The sequence below is a fragment of the Typopeltis vanoorti genome, chromosome 11 (assembly GCF_054136105.1).
Source record: "Typopeltis vanoorti isolate ZY-2024b chromosome 11, IOZ_Tvanoo_1.0, whole genome shotgun sequence".
NCBI lineage: Eukaryota > Metazoa > Arthropoda > Arachnida > Uropygi > Thelyphonidae > Typopeltis > Typopeltis vanoorti.
In genome coordinates, this window is record NC_143559.1 from 103,977,637 (window position 1) to 103,995,110 (window position 17,474).

The window sequence follows — 17,474 nt, forward strand, 5'->3', positions numbered from 1 at the left end:
AATCAAACTACCAATTGCCTATCCATATTCTATCAGACAACTTAACAAAATCACCAAATAAGCATATGTTCTGTCCATATGGTTCTCACCTTTTTGGCCTGCTCACCATAACACAATTCACTAGGGAGTCATTCCCTCCTTTTATTTGAGCAGCCTGGTTGCCAAATGAATACAGCAAACTTGATGTAGTAATTATAATTATTTTCTTAATACCCCATGGGGTTGGACTTATCTATGGGATCCCTTTTGTCATACACATGGCTCGTCATACTTTGCTTTAAACGCATCCGAATTCTCTGCTGATGCCATGCTCATAGGCAGTGCATTCCATTCATTCACAACTCTCCATGCAAAAATCCTGCTTCTCACTCCCTTATTCATTCCCTCCTTATACAGCTTCCAGGAATGATCTCTTCTTCCCTGATCTTTCACCATTTTATTAAAAACCTCTTCAACACTAATCCTGTAACAATCCCTTACTAACTTGTACGCCTGTCATATCCCACCTCCTATCAACTACACTCTATGAATTGCACCTTTTCAATCTTTCCTCACATTTAACATTCCTGAAGAGTTGTATTGGACTGTGTAATGTTCCATTTACACCATATAACTGTTGCGTTTCGAAAAGCTTTTCTCTAGTCACTTTGTTGTATGCCTTTTCTAGAGCTGTAAGACTTAAACACAAATCCTTGTTATATCCCCATGATTTCTCAACTCTAATGTGAAGTGAAAATCTTATTTTGATAAACATCTGTTTGGTATCCTTAATTTTAATATCCTTAGGCAAGCAGATCGGAGTTGCTAATTTGACAAGAGGTTTGAATGTGGTGTGAAGGCTGTTTCTCATTAGTACTTTGGCTATCTTTTCTGATGTACCTCTGACATGGGAAATTGATCTCTGATCTGCTTGCCTAAATTTCACCCTCTAGCACACCCTGGAGCATAGTGCAGCCACTACAAGACTTTTATACCTCCATACTTGAGCATATCTGGTTGAATATCATCTATTTCTGCTGCCTTTCCACATTTCAGGCTTTTGATGTCTTTTTCTACTTCATGTATGGATATATATATATACATACCTGATTGCATTGCCTGTTGAGTATTTTTACCACTATACTGTCACTGATTGTTTTGTTTAGCAATTTTTCGAAGTAATTACTCCATACATCAAGGATATCTTTTTCTCCAGTTTTTATGTCAACTTTATCATCTCTAATTCCTTTTACAGCACTCTTTCCTTCATTTCTAAACTTTTTCAACAACCTCCAAAATATCTTGCCACTTTCCTGATATTTATTTTCTATGAAATAAATATCAGGAAAGTCTTCCCGTGCCTTGCCAAAGCCTTCCCATGACTTTTGTTTAGCTAGTTTTACAGTGTTTAGCTTTCTTAAATTTGTCTCTGTATTCTCTAAGAACACAAGCTGACTTATTCACTAGGTACTTTCGATATGCTTTCTTCTTTTCCTTCACTGCCTTTAACTTCCTGTGTCCACCATGGAGTTCTGATTTTTCTATCTTTGCAAACAACCTCACCACTGCCTCTCTTGGCTGAACCAATCTATGTTTTCTTCAGGGCTTGCCACTGAATCTCCAAGGTTTGGTTCCTGTTCTCAAACTTTCATTTTTTTTTTCTTGAATAATGTTAGTGTACTTTAGTCTACAGTTCACATCTGAGAGCTGTTCAACTTTTATTCCTCTTCCTACTGGTTACATAATCAATGAACTTCTTAGTGTTTCCTTGGCTCACAGTGTTCAACTCCTCAAATCCCAGTTTGTTCTTCATATGGAAAATAGTTGCATTATACTTCTAATGCATCTACTTTTCATTTCTCTGTTTATACTTCTGCCATAATGCTTTTTGATATGCAGTGCTTTAATCCATCTACTTCACACAGTTATTCTGCTAGGAATACAATAATCACTACTGTATTGCTAGAAGAATGCTTCTTTACTAACTTCTATAACCCTAACTTTCTTTACTTTCGTTTCTCCTGCCACACTGTAAGGTGCCAGCTGGCATCTTAATCTGTCAACTCACTTAAGAATTGATTTTCTTATAAGATGACAAATTCCTATTTCCAATTAATTACCTGATTAAAATCTCCAGTAATTGTTTTGCACTGTCTAATCTAATGTTCTTGAACATCTCATGCTCATCACCTACATTTCTTAGTTTGTTGCAATATCTTAAGTGTTCTGTATTTAGTAAGATGTTATACCAACAGAAACAATGCTTGGCAAACATGCATCTCTCAAGATCACAACCAATTTCTCTACTTCCGTTACTTCTAGTATTTGTGTAGTGATAAAACAGTGCATTGCCAGAATTCTTATTACTCTGTTATGTGTATGCCTATTATTGTTCTTCTCAGGCATAATGATATGCTAGTTTTGTTACTAAAGCTAGTCCTCACAAGGCCATTCTTGCTCCTCTCCACTTTAGTGACTTTAGTCTCCCTGGCTTAGCGACCTCTCCAAATTCGTTATTTTGTATGGAGTTCCCTCCCCCCCATCCCTTAGGCCGAGTTGAGCCCTCCTAATGAGGGATGTATTTTATGCCTGTATGAAGTATGTATTTTATGACTGTAGATCTATGTGTGTGTTCATGGGGCCAGTTTGCATGTTCTGAGAGACAAAAAAAAACAGAGTTTCATGGTGGAAAAAAACCTCTACCTCCATACTGGCTAACTCACCTTTTAGTTGAAAGAGACCAAAGGGCTTAATCTATACTGACTGAGCTATGGAGGCTGTACCTCTCCAAATGTCTGTACCCTACAGCTGCATTCTAGACACCTGCATATTCCAAAGCACTTTCTATGCTTTTTTCAATACAATTACCATTCATTATTACTACTCGTTTCTTCACTTTATGGTGAGTGAAGACTATGAGAGATTATGTATTTTATGACCCTCATTGTCTATCCCCTCCTCTCTCTCTCTCTCTCTCACACACGTTTCTTGCATCATCTGTTCAATCCAACACTGTCATTACCTCCACATTTTGATCTTTGTCATCCTTCTCCCCAATATACAAAAGTAATCATGGCTATAAATATTTGCCTTGCCTCCATAGAATGGATATATATATATATCGCACTTCTCATTTCCTTGCTCCCTTCTGCTTGCACTTCCACTCATTCCCTTCTTGTTTTCCTTTCCTCTATCTTTTCACTTTCACTCTTTTCCCTTTTGTTTCCATCTATTATCTTTCTTGCATTTCCATCATTATCAGCTAACCTAATGTCCTTTTGCTCTCCTTGTTATTCCTCAACTGCTTGACTTTCCATTCCTTTATTCACGTGCTCTATTCTTATCTTATACTCATTTTGCACATTGAAATTCATCATCAACTTCACTGCATTTTCATTTATTCTGTTCTTTGTCAGATCCATCCGCTTCTGCATTATCCTCAGCCTTTTGCAATTTATCTTTTGCAATAATCTTATTAGAATTTTTGTTATTGTCCAAAAGAATTTTAAAATATCTACTCTGTGCACTGAATATGAATGAATTTAAATAAATCTCACTCTTGTCTGTTGAGTCAAATTTTACATCTTGCTTTTATATTAAATGAGAAAATATGAAATATGCTCCTTGCTTGTGAGCAAAACAGCAAAAGACCTCCTGAAATATTATTCAAATTACAAAATCTGAATTGTAATTTTTACACTTTTTTTATTATTATTCCAGGTTTCTCATGAACATGAGAAGTTAAAGTTACAACAAACACTTAATCAGCAGATCAAGTTAATTGACTTTTTGCAGTCTAAGACTGAAGGTCTAGAAAAGAAGAAAAAGGTGAGGATTTTTTTCTTTCTGAATTTTGTCATGCTATTTTTATTGTTAAAATAAATATCATGATGGAATGTTCTCTTTTTGTTCAGCATAATATTTAGCTACTTAGTCATTTTTTTAAGTCTTATTTTCTTAATAAGATATATACTTTCTTCCCTAGTGAATATTGTCGACAATATCAATGTAGTAGAAAGTTTTTTTCACTTGGTTAGAAAATAAATTAAACTTACCAAATAATTATATTTTTGTCTAATCCTTTATTGAAATGTATTTAAGTACCCAAGTTTGGATGTGAAGTGTCTTTGCAACTAGTCTATTTTATATAGTGGCTGATGACTTCACATCAATCTTTTTTCTCATCACTTCTCATGCACTGCTGAAAGCATTCAAAGTGCACTAAGCTTTAGTACACTTGGATTGTTTTCAACTTAGATAAAGAATTAAACTAGAATATAATTTTTTGCAATTTAATTTCTAACCAACTGAAAAACTTTCCACAACTATCTTATATTAATAAGGTGATCTTTTTACTACTTCATCAAATTCCTGACATTTACCCTCAAGGGGTGTACAGGATATGATAGTACTACATGAAAAATTTACATCATTACTAACTTCCTACCTACAGTTTTCTGCCAAATCAATCTGTTACCTGTCAAAGCCACAACATTGTCAGATCTTATATTTATATATCTATCTTCTAAGGTACTTTTTACTGTATCAATCCACCTATATCTTGCTCTTCCTCTGGGTTTTTTTCCTGCCAACCTAGCAGAGAACACTTGTTTGGCTAATCTTTCCTTGCCCATTCTGTTTAAGTGACCATACCACCTGAAATTAGACTACTTGTATATGAGAAATATACAAATACTATTTAAAAAAAAAAAAACTTCTAGATTAATTTAACTTTAGGTTTGAATTTTCTCCAGAGGTAAGTACTTTTTTTTTTTTAATGTAGAACTTACACTTGATTGCCCAATTTGAAATGGACAATCCCAGTGGGAAAGCCTAAACCAGGTGTTTGCTCATTTCAGATATGTTTGCATATAAAATGGTTCAACCTCTACTGCAGGAAGAGGACAGGTTCTGCAAAGTTAGCAGGGAAAAAAACAACACAAGGAACCAACATCTAAAGTAACTGCAGCCTGCCCCCCCCCTCCCATGAAAGCAGAAATGAGTCAGAGATGGTAGCAAACTACTGGACACTCTCTAATTTTTTAGATGATAGAAATATAGTTAGTACCAAACAGTCACTTTAAAAAGTGAAAAAAAAATTCATGGTGGTATACTTATGGTATAATAGAATCTGTAGACATCTAGGAAATTGCAAGAGGCCTCCAAAACTGCAGACTAAACCCTGTTAAATTTGGCCAGTTAGCCATTGCTCAGATTGGATAAACAGCCATGGCTGCTTCTTTTCCTAGTGGAAATTACCAAATAATACTAAGAGACCTATTACCTAAAAACCATCTGTAATATGGCTATAAAATTAGAACCATTATGACAAAAGGCAACAATTGAACAATGTCACCATTGTTAAAAATTCAGCCACTCATGATGCGGCCACATCATGAGTGGCTGAATCAAAATCTTGGAAAAGCAGATAACTGCATTAATAGTTGTAATTATGACTTGCCATGCACAAACTTTGCCTGACTTCTGAATGAAATTAAAAGCTTGATTCATGAAAAGAACAGAACCAGGTGCCAGTAATGCAGAATGCTAGCCCATAACATACTGACAAACAGTCAACAGGGCTATGAAGGAAGTTCAATATGCACTCTATCAAAATCAACAGTGAGAGACAAGACTACACTCCTTAAACACAAGAGGATCAGTCACTCTGGAAAATGACCCCAGTTCTATGCTCTGATTGTAAATTCCTTCCCATCACAGTAAACCAGACCATAATGAACATGGTCTGGTTTACTGTGATGTAGACAAAGTTGAAGCTTTTGCCAACAGCCTAGAGAGTCAGTATAGTCCTGACTACACAGATGTGGATTTAGACTTCATCAGTAATGAAGTACACACCTTGGATGCATTGTATGCTAAAACGCACAGGGTATGTAAACTCCATCCAACCTCCACCCATATTGAGGTACATGAAATCATCACTAAATTTAAGAATGGAAAAGCCAGGCCCAGATGAGATTTCTAACAAAATCATCAAATACCTGCTACATAAAGCCTTGTTACACATTGTTGCTATTATTAATGCAATATTAAGATATCCTAGCATTATGGAAAGTAGCCAGTGTAATCTTAATCCCAAAACCAAGAAAAGCAGTGTTTTTGACTTCCCTCCCCCTCCCCAGATGCATAATCTGCCTCATTTTCTATCCAGGAAAAATTGCTGAGAGGGTAATACTAATAAGACTGCAGAAAGTGTTAATAAAGTATTATTTTAATGGCTAATATAGCCTATTTTTGTTTACTAAAGAATTAAATCTCATACCTGATGAGTAATTTGAATTCTGGGAGAAACACTCCAATGAACAACTTCTCAGTCATTGAAAACATCACATAAGGGTTCAACTGGAAGCAGCAAACAGGAATAATCTTCCTGAATGTTGCTAAAGTATTTGATAAATTTTGTTCCAGTAGGCTTCTTTTCAAATTCCTGCAGGTCAAATTCCCACTAGGACTTGCATGCATCAAATCCTGCTTCAATGATTATTGATCCTTCATATTTGTTAATGCTACTCTTATTACTTAATTCATTATTGATTAAATTATGTTATACAGTACTTTGAGAGTAGTTGCATAATTTTTAATTGTACTAGTGCACCTTTCATTTACCAACTGAAATTGGTAAAAATGATTGGTGATAGACGTTTATATCTAAATTTTTACAGTTTTAGAGTTAGGATGCCAGTTAAGATAATGCCAGACTATTCTCTTTGACTAAATTTAATTAATTTAGTCAATAAATTAAAGAAAATATTCATATCTGCTAATATATTATTTACCCTTGATTTTTCCTTTTAATCATTGTATAAGAAAATTAATGAAATATAAACGATAACATTTCCCAGACTATTAGTGTTCAGAAATTATTTGGAAGGAATAAGGAGAACATTCCTCATCAGTGGAAAGATCTGGAAACTATGTTGGAAAAAGAGCGTTCCAAAAGTCGCCGTTTACAGGAACAACTCAATCAGTGTAGAATTGAAATTATGACTTACCGTAATGAAAGTATGTATTGTTATTTGTTTCTTCTTTTTTTTTTTTTTTTTTTTTTTTCTTTTCCCATTATGTTTTAGTTTTATCTTCTGAGAAAATGACTTGTTTTCATTTTCATATGATATATCCAACTATCAGAGGCCACTATGCAGAATAAAAGGAAAAATCAAATGGCACAGTAGTGGGTAGGTGTACAGCATTATTAATATTATTCATGCTATGTTCATTGTAACCATGACCGATGAAAGCAAGAATACAGAATTTCAGAGGTATGTTGATGGTTGCATATCTAAGTTTTCGCAATGGCTTTAAAGTGCCACCAGTAGATGTTGACTACTCAAAAGGAAAGATTAGCATTATTTGTAGTAGGTATAATATTTTACTTGCATGAATTTGAAGCAAAATATACATGTTATTGTAGTAGCATTATTTGACTTCTAGGGATGATTCCTCATACCTTTATTCCAGAAGTGTTAGATCAGCTAAGCATACCTGACTTGAAAGTATCTATTAGAGCAGTGGTTCTCAACCTTTTTATGCTTCAGGTATTATAGATAGATAAAACTATATCTATCAATGGGAATAAAATAACACACGTATGTATGTATGTATGCACATTAAATTTTGTATTCATAAATTACATATATCAATAAACACAGAGTGACATAAACAATTTAACAAATCTTATAAAATTATAAACATTTTACTGGGTAATCAGTGAAATGGTTGCACTTGTTTATGCTTGCACAGTTCATCAATGGTTGGGGTTATCTTGCTAAGGTAGAGTCACAAGTCATCTTAAACATCCAGCCTGTTCCTATATTTATTTTTTATAGCAGTTAAAGATGAAAAACCAGTTTCACATAAACAAGTAGTTGTGAAAGGTAACAAATATTTGACTGCAATTTTTGATAGTCAGATATTCTTTCTCCTTTCCAGTCCAAAAACAAATCAATGATTTTTTTGAATGAATGCTCTTTAAACTATTGTCACAAGATATCTCAATCAGCTCTTCTTTATTGGACACTGGAAGTTTACATATTTCCAAATCAAATGTGAAGGGGTCTTGAATCCATTCTTTCTTGCATTTCATCAGGGGGGGGGGGATTGGAAAATACTACCTTATAAGAGAACTTAAGTGAACAATTATTTGTTGTCTGATGTCTTCAAAGTCTGCAATTGTTTGCTTATTTTCTTTAAGAAATGAATCTAGTCACTGAAATTGGTCACAGCTGTTCTTTTTAATTCCGTTTTCCCAGAGATAAATTTTTTTTGCCATGTCTTCTGTTTTCTTCTCATCATACAATGCATTATTGTCTCCTTGCAATGATAAGTTTCAAAAATATCAGCTAAATATGTTAACTATAGATGTCATTCTAAGTCTTGTACTCTCAAAGAAAGTTGAAACTTGTGGTCCATAAAAAAAAAGGTGTACTTCATGGAGTTCAAATAAACAGCAAAGAACATTTCCTTGTGACAACCAATGTACTTCTGCATGAACCAGCAATCTCTTATGCAGGCTACCCATTTCTTCACAGATAATTGAAAAAAAAAGTCGAGACTTCAATGTCAAGGGTTTTGATGAAATTAACCACTTGTACACTTTCATCCATAACTCTTTTTAGAAATTTAGCTATCAGCGCTTCACGGTGAAGACAACAATGAGTGAACTTACATTCCGGTGCAACTTGTTTTATACGACCTTCTAGTCCTGTTATATAACCACTCATTGCTTTTGCTTTGTCACTACATGCAGAAATACAATTTTTCCATTCGAGGTTATTTTTGGCAAAAAAATGAATCAATCATATTAAAAATATCCTCGACCATAGGAGAAGGTTTGAGAGCCTTACAAAATTGAATATCTTCAAATATTTCATCCTGGAATTTTACATGCACAAAAACAAGTAATTGAGCTAGCTCAGCTCCATCTGTCAACTCATCCACTTGTATGACAAACCCTGGGCTACATGGAATAGCTTGGATGAGTTGGTCTTTAATATTACAGGCCATATCTTTAATTCTCGTGGAAACTATGTCATTTGACAAAGGAATGGTTCTGACAATGTTTGCCTCTTTTTGACCAAACATGCAAGAAGTTATTTCTTCCACTGCTGGAAGAATGAGTGACTCTCCTATTGTGTGAGCCCCTTCTGGCTTTGGCAGTTTGAAGGCCGGTTTTGTAAGATGCTTTAAGTGCACTATCGTTTTCTTCTACACCAGAAGAATGCTTAATTATAGTTTTTCTACTAAAGTCTTCTGAAAGACTGTTAAAATAGCTTAAGGTCTTATTTTTTAAATGTTCATGTTTTGTTTCAAAGTGTCACTGTAAAAGAGACAGTTTCTTTTACAATAAATATCATGAATATAATTCATGATATTTACGTTTTTTAATTTTTTTTTATCAATTTAACATCTGATCTTTTAGTTACTGCTAAATCCACCTCTTTACTCACATGGGATAATGACGTTATCATAGATGTAGAAGCAGTCGGCTCCAGTTCCACATTACTTTTCTTTTTAATTATCCATGTTTCAAGGCACTTCAGAAACACTCATTTAATTTCACAGTAAACTGAAGACTAAAAATAACTAAGCACAGCAAGTGAAATAAATCACAACAATTACATAGAGCAGTCAGAAGGCGCATTCACTCACTTAGAATGGATGTTTTGACTGGGCGAGCAGCTGTTTGAGTAGGTTCGGCTCTCAGGTAGGGAAAGGGGGGAGGGATTGACAAACGTCTATAGACATGAGCTTTGTCACTCAGTTCTCAGAAATTAATCAGTATCAGTGTTGCCAACTTAGCAACTTGGTTACTAGATCTAGTAGCTTTTGAACTCTCATGGCATAACCCCCAAATTTTACCATGTCCCCCCCAAGGGATACACATACCACAGGTTGAGAATCCCTATATTAGAGGGTTGTTGTAACAGATACTGCTCTTTGTTATAGAAATCCATAAATGCAGCATTATATAGAATTTGAAAATACCTCTCCATTCATGGTAGTATCATTAAGTATTAGGAAACTTATAAAAATGTGTATTGTAGCAAAAGGCAGTTTTCTGCACAACATTTAATTGTTAATAATTGCATCAGCTTCTACAGTTATGTTAAAAATTCTGTCAGCTATACCATTGTAAATTGATAGGAGTTTGATCCGATTGGTGCATTGACTTTTATTTATATTTTTAGACTCCAAGAAATGATTGACCAAAGACCAAATAAGAATTAAATTAATAACTGTAAAACTATTTAGTTTTATATAAAACTATTTATAAAAATATCCTTTGGTGATCTCTTTTATCTTAGAGGATAAATTCATTCTCTCTCTCACTCACTCACTCATTCTATTAATAGTTAGTTTTACATGAACTTAATCAGTCTATCAGACTGAACAGTTTGTTTTCCATAATTCCTACAAACAATAAATGTTCATTATAGTTAATTCTTTATTAGGCCTTTTCTAAAAATAAACTTCCTTGGGACTATGCAGTGTTGTCTTATTTTGTTGCATAAATGGTTTCATTCGTCCTTACCTTTTCATTGGAGTAAAAATATTCTTACCTCAGGCAGTTTATTACAAGATGCACAAATCATATATTCATTACCAGAGAAAACAGTTTCCTTTACTACTTTATAAACACTATCAAAGTACAACTCCTCATTAAAACCACATCACAGTTTCAGATTCCTCTAATTATATCACATGTTCCAATAAATTAATATCACTCGCATCAATGAGACAGAAGATGAAACTTCTTGTTTAACATTTCTTTGAACATTAAAATAAAATGTCTACTTAATCTCCTTTTATTTCACTATTCACATGTTGACATATGAATAATAAATGACACCCTTCTGGTCAAAGAACACATCTTGATAGGATTCCCTTTTTGGAATCCACTGTTAATATTCTAACTGTTAAGTTTTCTTAAAAACTTCCCAAAACAAAATACTATGGTCTTCATTCTTAAATTTCCATCCTCTCTCTATATTTCCTCCACTCCTTAGGTACTAGACGCTCTTTCTGTTAGCTGTCAGTCATCCATCAATCTCCTCGGTGAGCATGTGCACTTATTCACTAAGTAGCAATCGAGAAGCTGGTAATGGCTGATATGTTATCATCATTGGTGAAAAGAAAATGTTTTTCGATGAATAACAGATATCTCAGCACTTAACAAATGTGAAGTACAATATTGAACTATAGAAATTATTACTCTCATCAGATATCTGGTAAGTACATCAATCTCAAGTACTTTACATTTCGTTTTACCTATCAATATCAGGCACATTGCAAATGCCAATTATGCATGTTACGAAACCAAAAGTAATAAGTACTAATGTAGAGAAGCAACTGTAAAAAAATTCATAATTATAAATTATGACTGTTTTTTGCAGTATCATTAGGTATTAGGAAACATATAAAAATGTAAATTGTAAAATGTAAATGCAAAAGGAAGTTGCTGCGAAAAAAAAAAAATATTGATTTCATCTGATAATAGGAAAATGGCTTAAAGGATTCAAAGGTGTTGAACCATATCGACCAGAAGATTCTCGTAGTTTAGCATTCCTGCAAATAGTTCCCTTCATTGTTTTCTAAGATATTCTGTCAAACAATGAAAAAAAAGCACAATAACCAAAGTGATAAACTTCAATGAAAAGCATATTTATTTCATACTGAAATTAATACATTGTCAGTATGCAAAGAATAAGCACTTCAAAGAACAGGAATGCAAGATGAATACAGCAACCGGTTTTCCAATTAAAACAGTTGATACTTGCTAGAGAATAAATAAAAATAAATCAGCTAATGGCTTTTATTCCCTAATAGGAAGTAGGCGAGGCCTTTATACCCTGTCTAGCTTTTGGAGACTGAGTAGGCAGTTCAATCTCCATTGGTAGCCAATCAGAGATAGCTGACCCATGTCTATCACTAATTATAGCAGCCACTGATGAAGAGGCTGGCAAACAAGTGCTGCCATCTCTTGGTACCTAACCCTAACAAGATATGTTACTGTCTGAAATAATGTGGGTACTACGGTCGATTTTCTTGAGTTTATGGGACGAAAAACCTGAGTTTCCGGGAGGAAAAACCCTTTTGCCCGTGCCAGAGATCAACTAACTCAGGAAACGGTCGAAGATAGGCTTAGGAAAAGTACCTCCAGTCAGCGAATAGACAAGAATCTAGGTCTAACTTCGAGCAGCCAAGCGCAGAGGAGGCAAGCGCCACTTCCACTGAGCTACACAGACCAACTTGTTAGAGAAATAATATAAAAAATAAAAATTAATGGAATGGTTTCAACCCCTCATCAGATCCAATGGATAATTGTCTTCTACGTCCCAACACCAAAAGATTCTTTGCCACAGGATTCTAATACCATGTATTTCTGGATTCTCTGAACCTTTGGTAGATAGTGTTTACCAGATTCCTTTTGAATATAATTTGATATATTTTGGGCAGACAGATCATTCTGGCGGAGGGAGATTAATGAACATCAGCACTTCATCCAACAGGATACTAAACACAGTATCCTGTTGGATAAAGCTCATCTTCTCCCTAAATGCAGTTTTAAATATGAATGCATTTTCAAAGAAAGTAACGAAGCCCTTTCATACTGGCCTAATCTGAATCGGAATGATTCTCTCTTCCCCCCTCCGGGAGATGAGAATCTCCCGGAGGGGGGAAGAGATTCTCATTTGGGAGATTCTCATCATCATCATCAAATTCCTGCCATGTACCTTCCTATCTACAATTTTTCTCCAAATCAGTCTGTTACTTGTCAAGACCCCAACATTATCAGATCTTATATTTCTATTGTCTGAGGCACTTTGTACCGTATCAATCCACCTATATCTTGGTCTTCCTCTGGGTCATTTTCCTGCCAACCTGGCAGAGAACACTTGTTTTGCTAATCTTTCCTCTCCGATTCTGTTTAAGTGACCACACCACCTGAGATTAGCTATGCTAATCCATTCCTGGATGCTGACAATGTCAAGTTCTTTCCTAATATCCTTGTTTTTAATATGATATTGCCATGGATGCCATCGGTTCGCGAATCTAATCTTTCTCAAGACTCTCATATCTGCAGTCTCTAGTCTTTGGTCAAGTGTTTTACTTCTCACCCAGCTCTCAGATCCATAAGTTAAAACTGGTTGAACAATGTCTTGTATACAGCTAATTTAGTATTCCAACTAATTTCTCTCTTATTGCTTATGAATTTATTCAATTGACTTCCTACCATACCAGCTTTGTTGATTCTGTTGTCTATTTCCATATTTAATTTACCATCTTCACTAAAAATCGTGCCCAAATTAGCTGAAATGTTTTACTTCTTCCACAGGTTCTTCCTTTCACAATGCAGTTGACATTTACAATGATTCTGCCTATTTTCATGTCTTTGTCTTTTTATTGCTAACCTTCATACCATATCTATTACAACAGTTATTCAATTTAGTCAGGGAATCTTGCAGACTTGTATCTGATATATTTAGAAGTATAACATCGTCTGCATAAAGCAAAGAGCATCTCTAATTTTGATATCAGATTTAATACCACTTTCCTTCATAATGTGGTCCATATAGATAATGAATGACAGAGGGGATAATGTACATCCCTGTCTCACACCAGATTTAACATTAAACCACCTTCCTGTACTTCCTTCAATTCTAACTGCTGACTTACAACTCAAATAAAGACTAAGTATTGCTTGATATAATACCTATTAACACCATATAACTGTAATGTATTGCATAGCTTCTCTCTTGGCACCTTGTCATATGCCTTTTCCAGGTGGACAAAAGTTAAATACAGGTCTTTGTTATATTCCCATGATTTTTCAACTATTTGTCGTAAAGTGAAGATCTGATCCTGACAGCCTCTATTTGGCCTGAATCCAGCTTGTTCTTCACCAAGCTTCTCTTCCACAATCCTTCTCAACCGTTTCTCAAGTATACAGGCATAGATCTTGCCAGGAACACTCAGTAGGGAAATACCTCTATAATTCTCACATTCAGTTTTATTTCCCTTTTTATATATGGGTACTACGAGAGCTCTACTCCAATCATCGCGTATTCGTCCCTCTGTCCAGGCCTTCTGAACTATGCAGTGAGACTGTAAGACTTTTATACCACATACTTCAGCATTTCTGGTCGAATATCATCTACTCCTGCTGCCTTTCCACATTTCAGGTTTTTGATGACTTTATCTACTTCAGGTATGGATATGTATTCCTAACTGCATGCCTTATCAGTGTTTTTTTTTCCACTGTGCTGTCATCACTGCTTGTTTCATTTAGCAATTTTTCGAAGTAAATACTCCATCCTTCAAGGATATCTTTTACTCCCATTTTCAGGTCACTTTTATCATCTCTAACTCCTTTTACAGCACTCTTTCTTCTCTTTATAAGCTTCTTCAACTAACTCCAGAATATTTTGCCACCTTCTTGATATTTATTTTCTATGTTCTTGCCAAAGTCCTCCCATGATTTTTGTTTAGCTAGTTTTACACATTGTTTAGCTTTCTTACATTTGTATCTGTATTCTCTAAGAGCACAAGCTGATTTATTTGCCAGGAACTTGTGATATGCTTTATTTTTTTCCTTCATTGCCTCTTTAACTTCCTGTGTCCACCATGGAGTTCTAATTTTTCTATCGTTGCAGACAACTTCACCACATGCCTCTTTGGCAGAATCAATCAATGTTTTCTTCAGAATTTGCCACTGAATCTCCAAGGTTTGATTCCTGTTCTCAAACTCTTTCATTTTTCCTCAATAATCTTTGTGTATTTTAGTCTACAGTTCACATCTGAGAGCTGCTCAACTTTTATTCACTTTAAAACTTTCTTACATTTCATTCTTTTCAGAATGAAATTCAATTTTATCCTGCTCAAGACTAAATAGTGATCACTTCCAATTTCAGATCCTCTGTACACTCTGGTGTCCTGCACCAGGAGAAAACATCACTATCAACAATAACATAGTCAATGAAATTTTTCTTATTCCTTGCTCTCTTCTCTCCATGTAAATTTGTGCACATTTTTATGTTCTAACATGGTGTTAGTAATAACCAGTCCATGTCCTGAGCAGAAATCCAACAGATATTTGCCATTATTATTAGCTTTGCTCTTTTCTCCAAATTTTCCCAAAATATTTTTGTATGTCTCACAATCATTTCCTACTCTGCTATTTAGATCCCCAACAAGGACCAACTTTTCATTGTGTCAGTTGCTTTCTCTAAAGTCTAAAAAAAATCTCCATTTCTACCTTAGTAGAACCTGCTGTCAGACCATAGGCACAAATAAGTCTCTGAGAATGTTCTCCATTCTCACATCTGCCTATATCACTCTACTTGAGACTGACTGCCATTCAAGAATATTAGCCTCGAATTTTGTGTTGAATACTATGGCTACTCCTTTTTCTTGATTGTTATTGCCTGAATATAACATTTTGTATTTATTGCTCAGAAAGATCTCACTAGTTTTTGTCTTTTTTGTTTCAGTCACCCCTATTATGTCGATCTTGTACTTATCTAATTCCTCTGCTAGCTCCATTTCTTTTCCATTCATGCTTCTTATGTTGATAGTACCAATTTAACCCTGGTGAAGTTGAGTTGGGGAGTGTTTTCAGATTTGTTCCAGTAGCTGATTTTTCGTTGTTCGCCATAGTTCCCTGGCGAAAACAACAGGGGCCTTGTTTAACCGGACGACGCCCCAGCCCGCATGAAATTCTATCATATTGTACCATCATTCAGTATTTTGTTTGAAGCCCATAAGAATACAATTTGGTCGTCTAAATCCCAAATTGCCAGCCAATCCTCATTCATTCAGTGTCCAGGTAGATACCCAACAGGTGCACCACGAGAAGGTGAGGATTGGCCATTAGGTCAGAAGCTCTGGTCGGTTCTCCACATTCCTTTAAAGGCTATTTGGAGATCTCCTCTCAGTTATACAGCTTTGACCCTTAAGCATCCTAAACTATTCTCATAATTTATTATTTGTTCAGCACATAGCAACCATTTTAATTGGTGAACCAATTGTTGTGTTTAACTTGTATTCTTATTATTTGAAGTGTTTGTTTCCACACACACAAAAGGTGGTATCGAAAAGTTTCGAGACTAGGTTTGTAACACGCCAACAGATGGCGGCACAAGGCTGCACACAGTCACAGGGAGCACCTACCTTCATAAGTCAGTGTACCAAAATACATCGTACTGTGTACATCAGGAGCTGTGCAACTGATGCTATTCTGACCAACTGCATTACCACATCTGTGATTTCATCATGTACAACAAGTTAGAACAAAGAGCAAACGTGAAATTCTGCATGAAGCTCAGCAAATCTGCCACAGAGACGTTTGACATGATTCGGCAAGTTTACGGTGATGCTGCAATGAGTCTTTCGAGTTATTTTGAGTGCCACACGTGCTTAAAGAGCGGAAGAAAATTAGTGGAAGACGATGAGAGATCAGGAAGACCTTCATTGAGCTCAACCCCCAAAAATTTTGAAACCATTTAGCAACTTGTGCATGAGGATCGTCGTTGAACACTCCACAACATTGCTGACATTATCAGTGTGTCATACAGAGCAGTCCAGGCAATCCTCATGTGGGATTTGAACATGCGACATGTTGCTGCCAACTTTGTCCCCAGGCTGCTGACCCAGGAGCAGAAGGAACACCGCGTTGAAGTCTGCCAAGAACTCCGTCAGCGTGCTGTGGATGACCCATCCTTCATGTCGAGATATTATGGGAGATACTGAGATAGGAGTGATGAGAACTTTCTCTACCTTTGCAATGAGTTGCCTGGTGTTGCACTACCTTACCCCAGTCCTGAAGATACTTTCAGGTGCAAACTTTGTTTGCTCACACTTGGATGAAGGATTAAACTAAACTTATTATAGTCTAACCAAGTGAAAAATAAACTCTCAACATCTTTCTCTGAATCCGGAGTAATTTAATAATAAGGTTGCACACCCTTTGGCAACTCCTATAGGTTAGGATGACCTCTCATTGCTTCTCCTTTGTGTGCCATCCAGATCCTTGGAATTTTCATGCCATCTTTGTTGTTGATATTTGGATGGTTTATCAGGATTTCGCAGGCTTCCTTAAATTTCCTTTCATACCAGGTTTTTGTGTGGTGTAAAGAGCGGGTGCTTTTCCAGTTGATTTGGTGTAAGGTGTTGAGTGTGTGGTCTGAGAGGCCTGCTTCACCATAATGGTTATATTTAATGTGTCTAATGTGTTCTTTCTTTCTTGCATATAGGGATTGTCCGTCCTGTTTCACCAATGTACGGTAAGTTACAGGTGCAGCGGATGCAATAGACTCCAGGATGTGATAATGGGAGGAGAGGATCCTTAGAGGAGTTGAATATGGTTTTAAGTTTAGTGGGTGGTTTAAAAGTGGCATTGAGGTTATGATAGGCAAATATATTTCAGTCATAAAATGTCATCAGGTGTATTTTAGTCATAAATAATATTTTGAGTT

General features: G+C 35.5%; 1 protein-coding gene across 1 annotated transcript in view; it reads left to right on the forward strand.

Annotated features, from left to right (window-relative positions):
• LOC150101893 (citron Rho-interacting kinase-like) overlaps positions 1–17,474 on the forward strand; it is a 594,274-nt gene that overhangs the window by 396,096 nt on the left and 180,704 nt on the right. The window contains exons 26-27 of the mRNA XM_090400165.1: positions 3,700–3,807; positions 6,843–7,002. Coding sequence (XP_090256291.1) covers positions 3,700–3,807; positions 6,843–7,002 — 268 coding nt within the window. The remainder of the gene's footprint in view (positions 1–3,699; positions 3,808–6,842; positions 7,003–17,474) is intronic.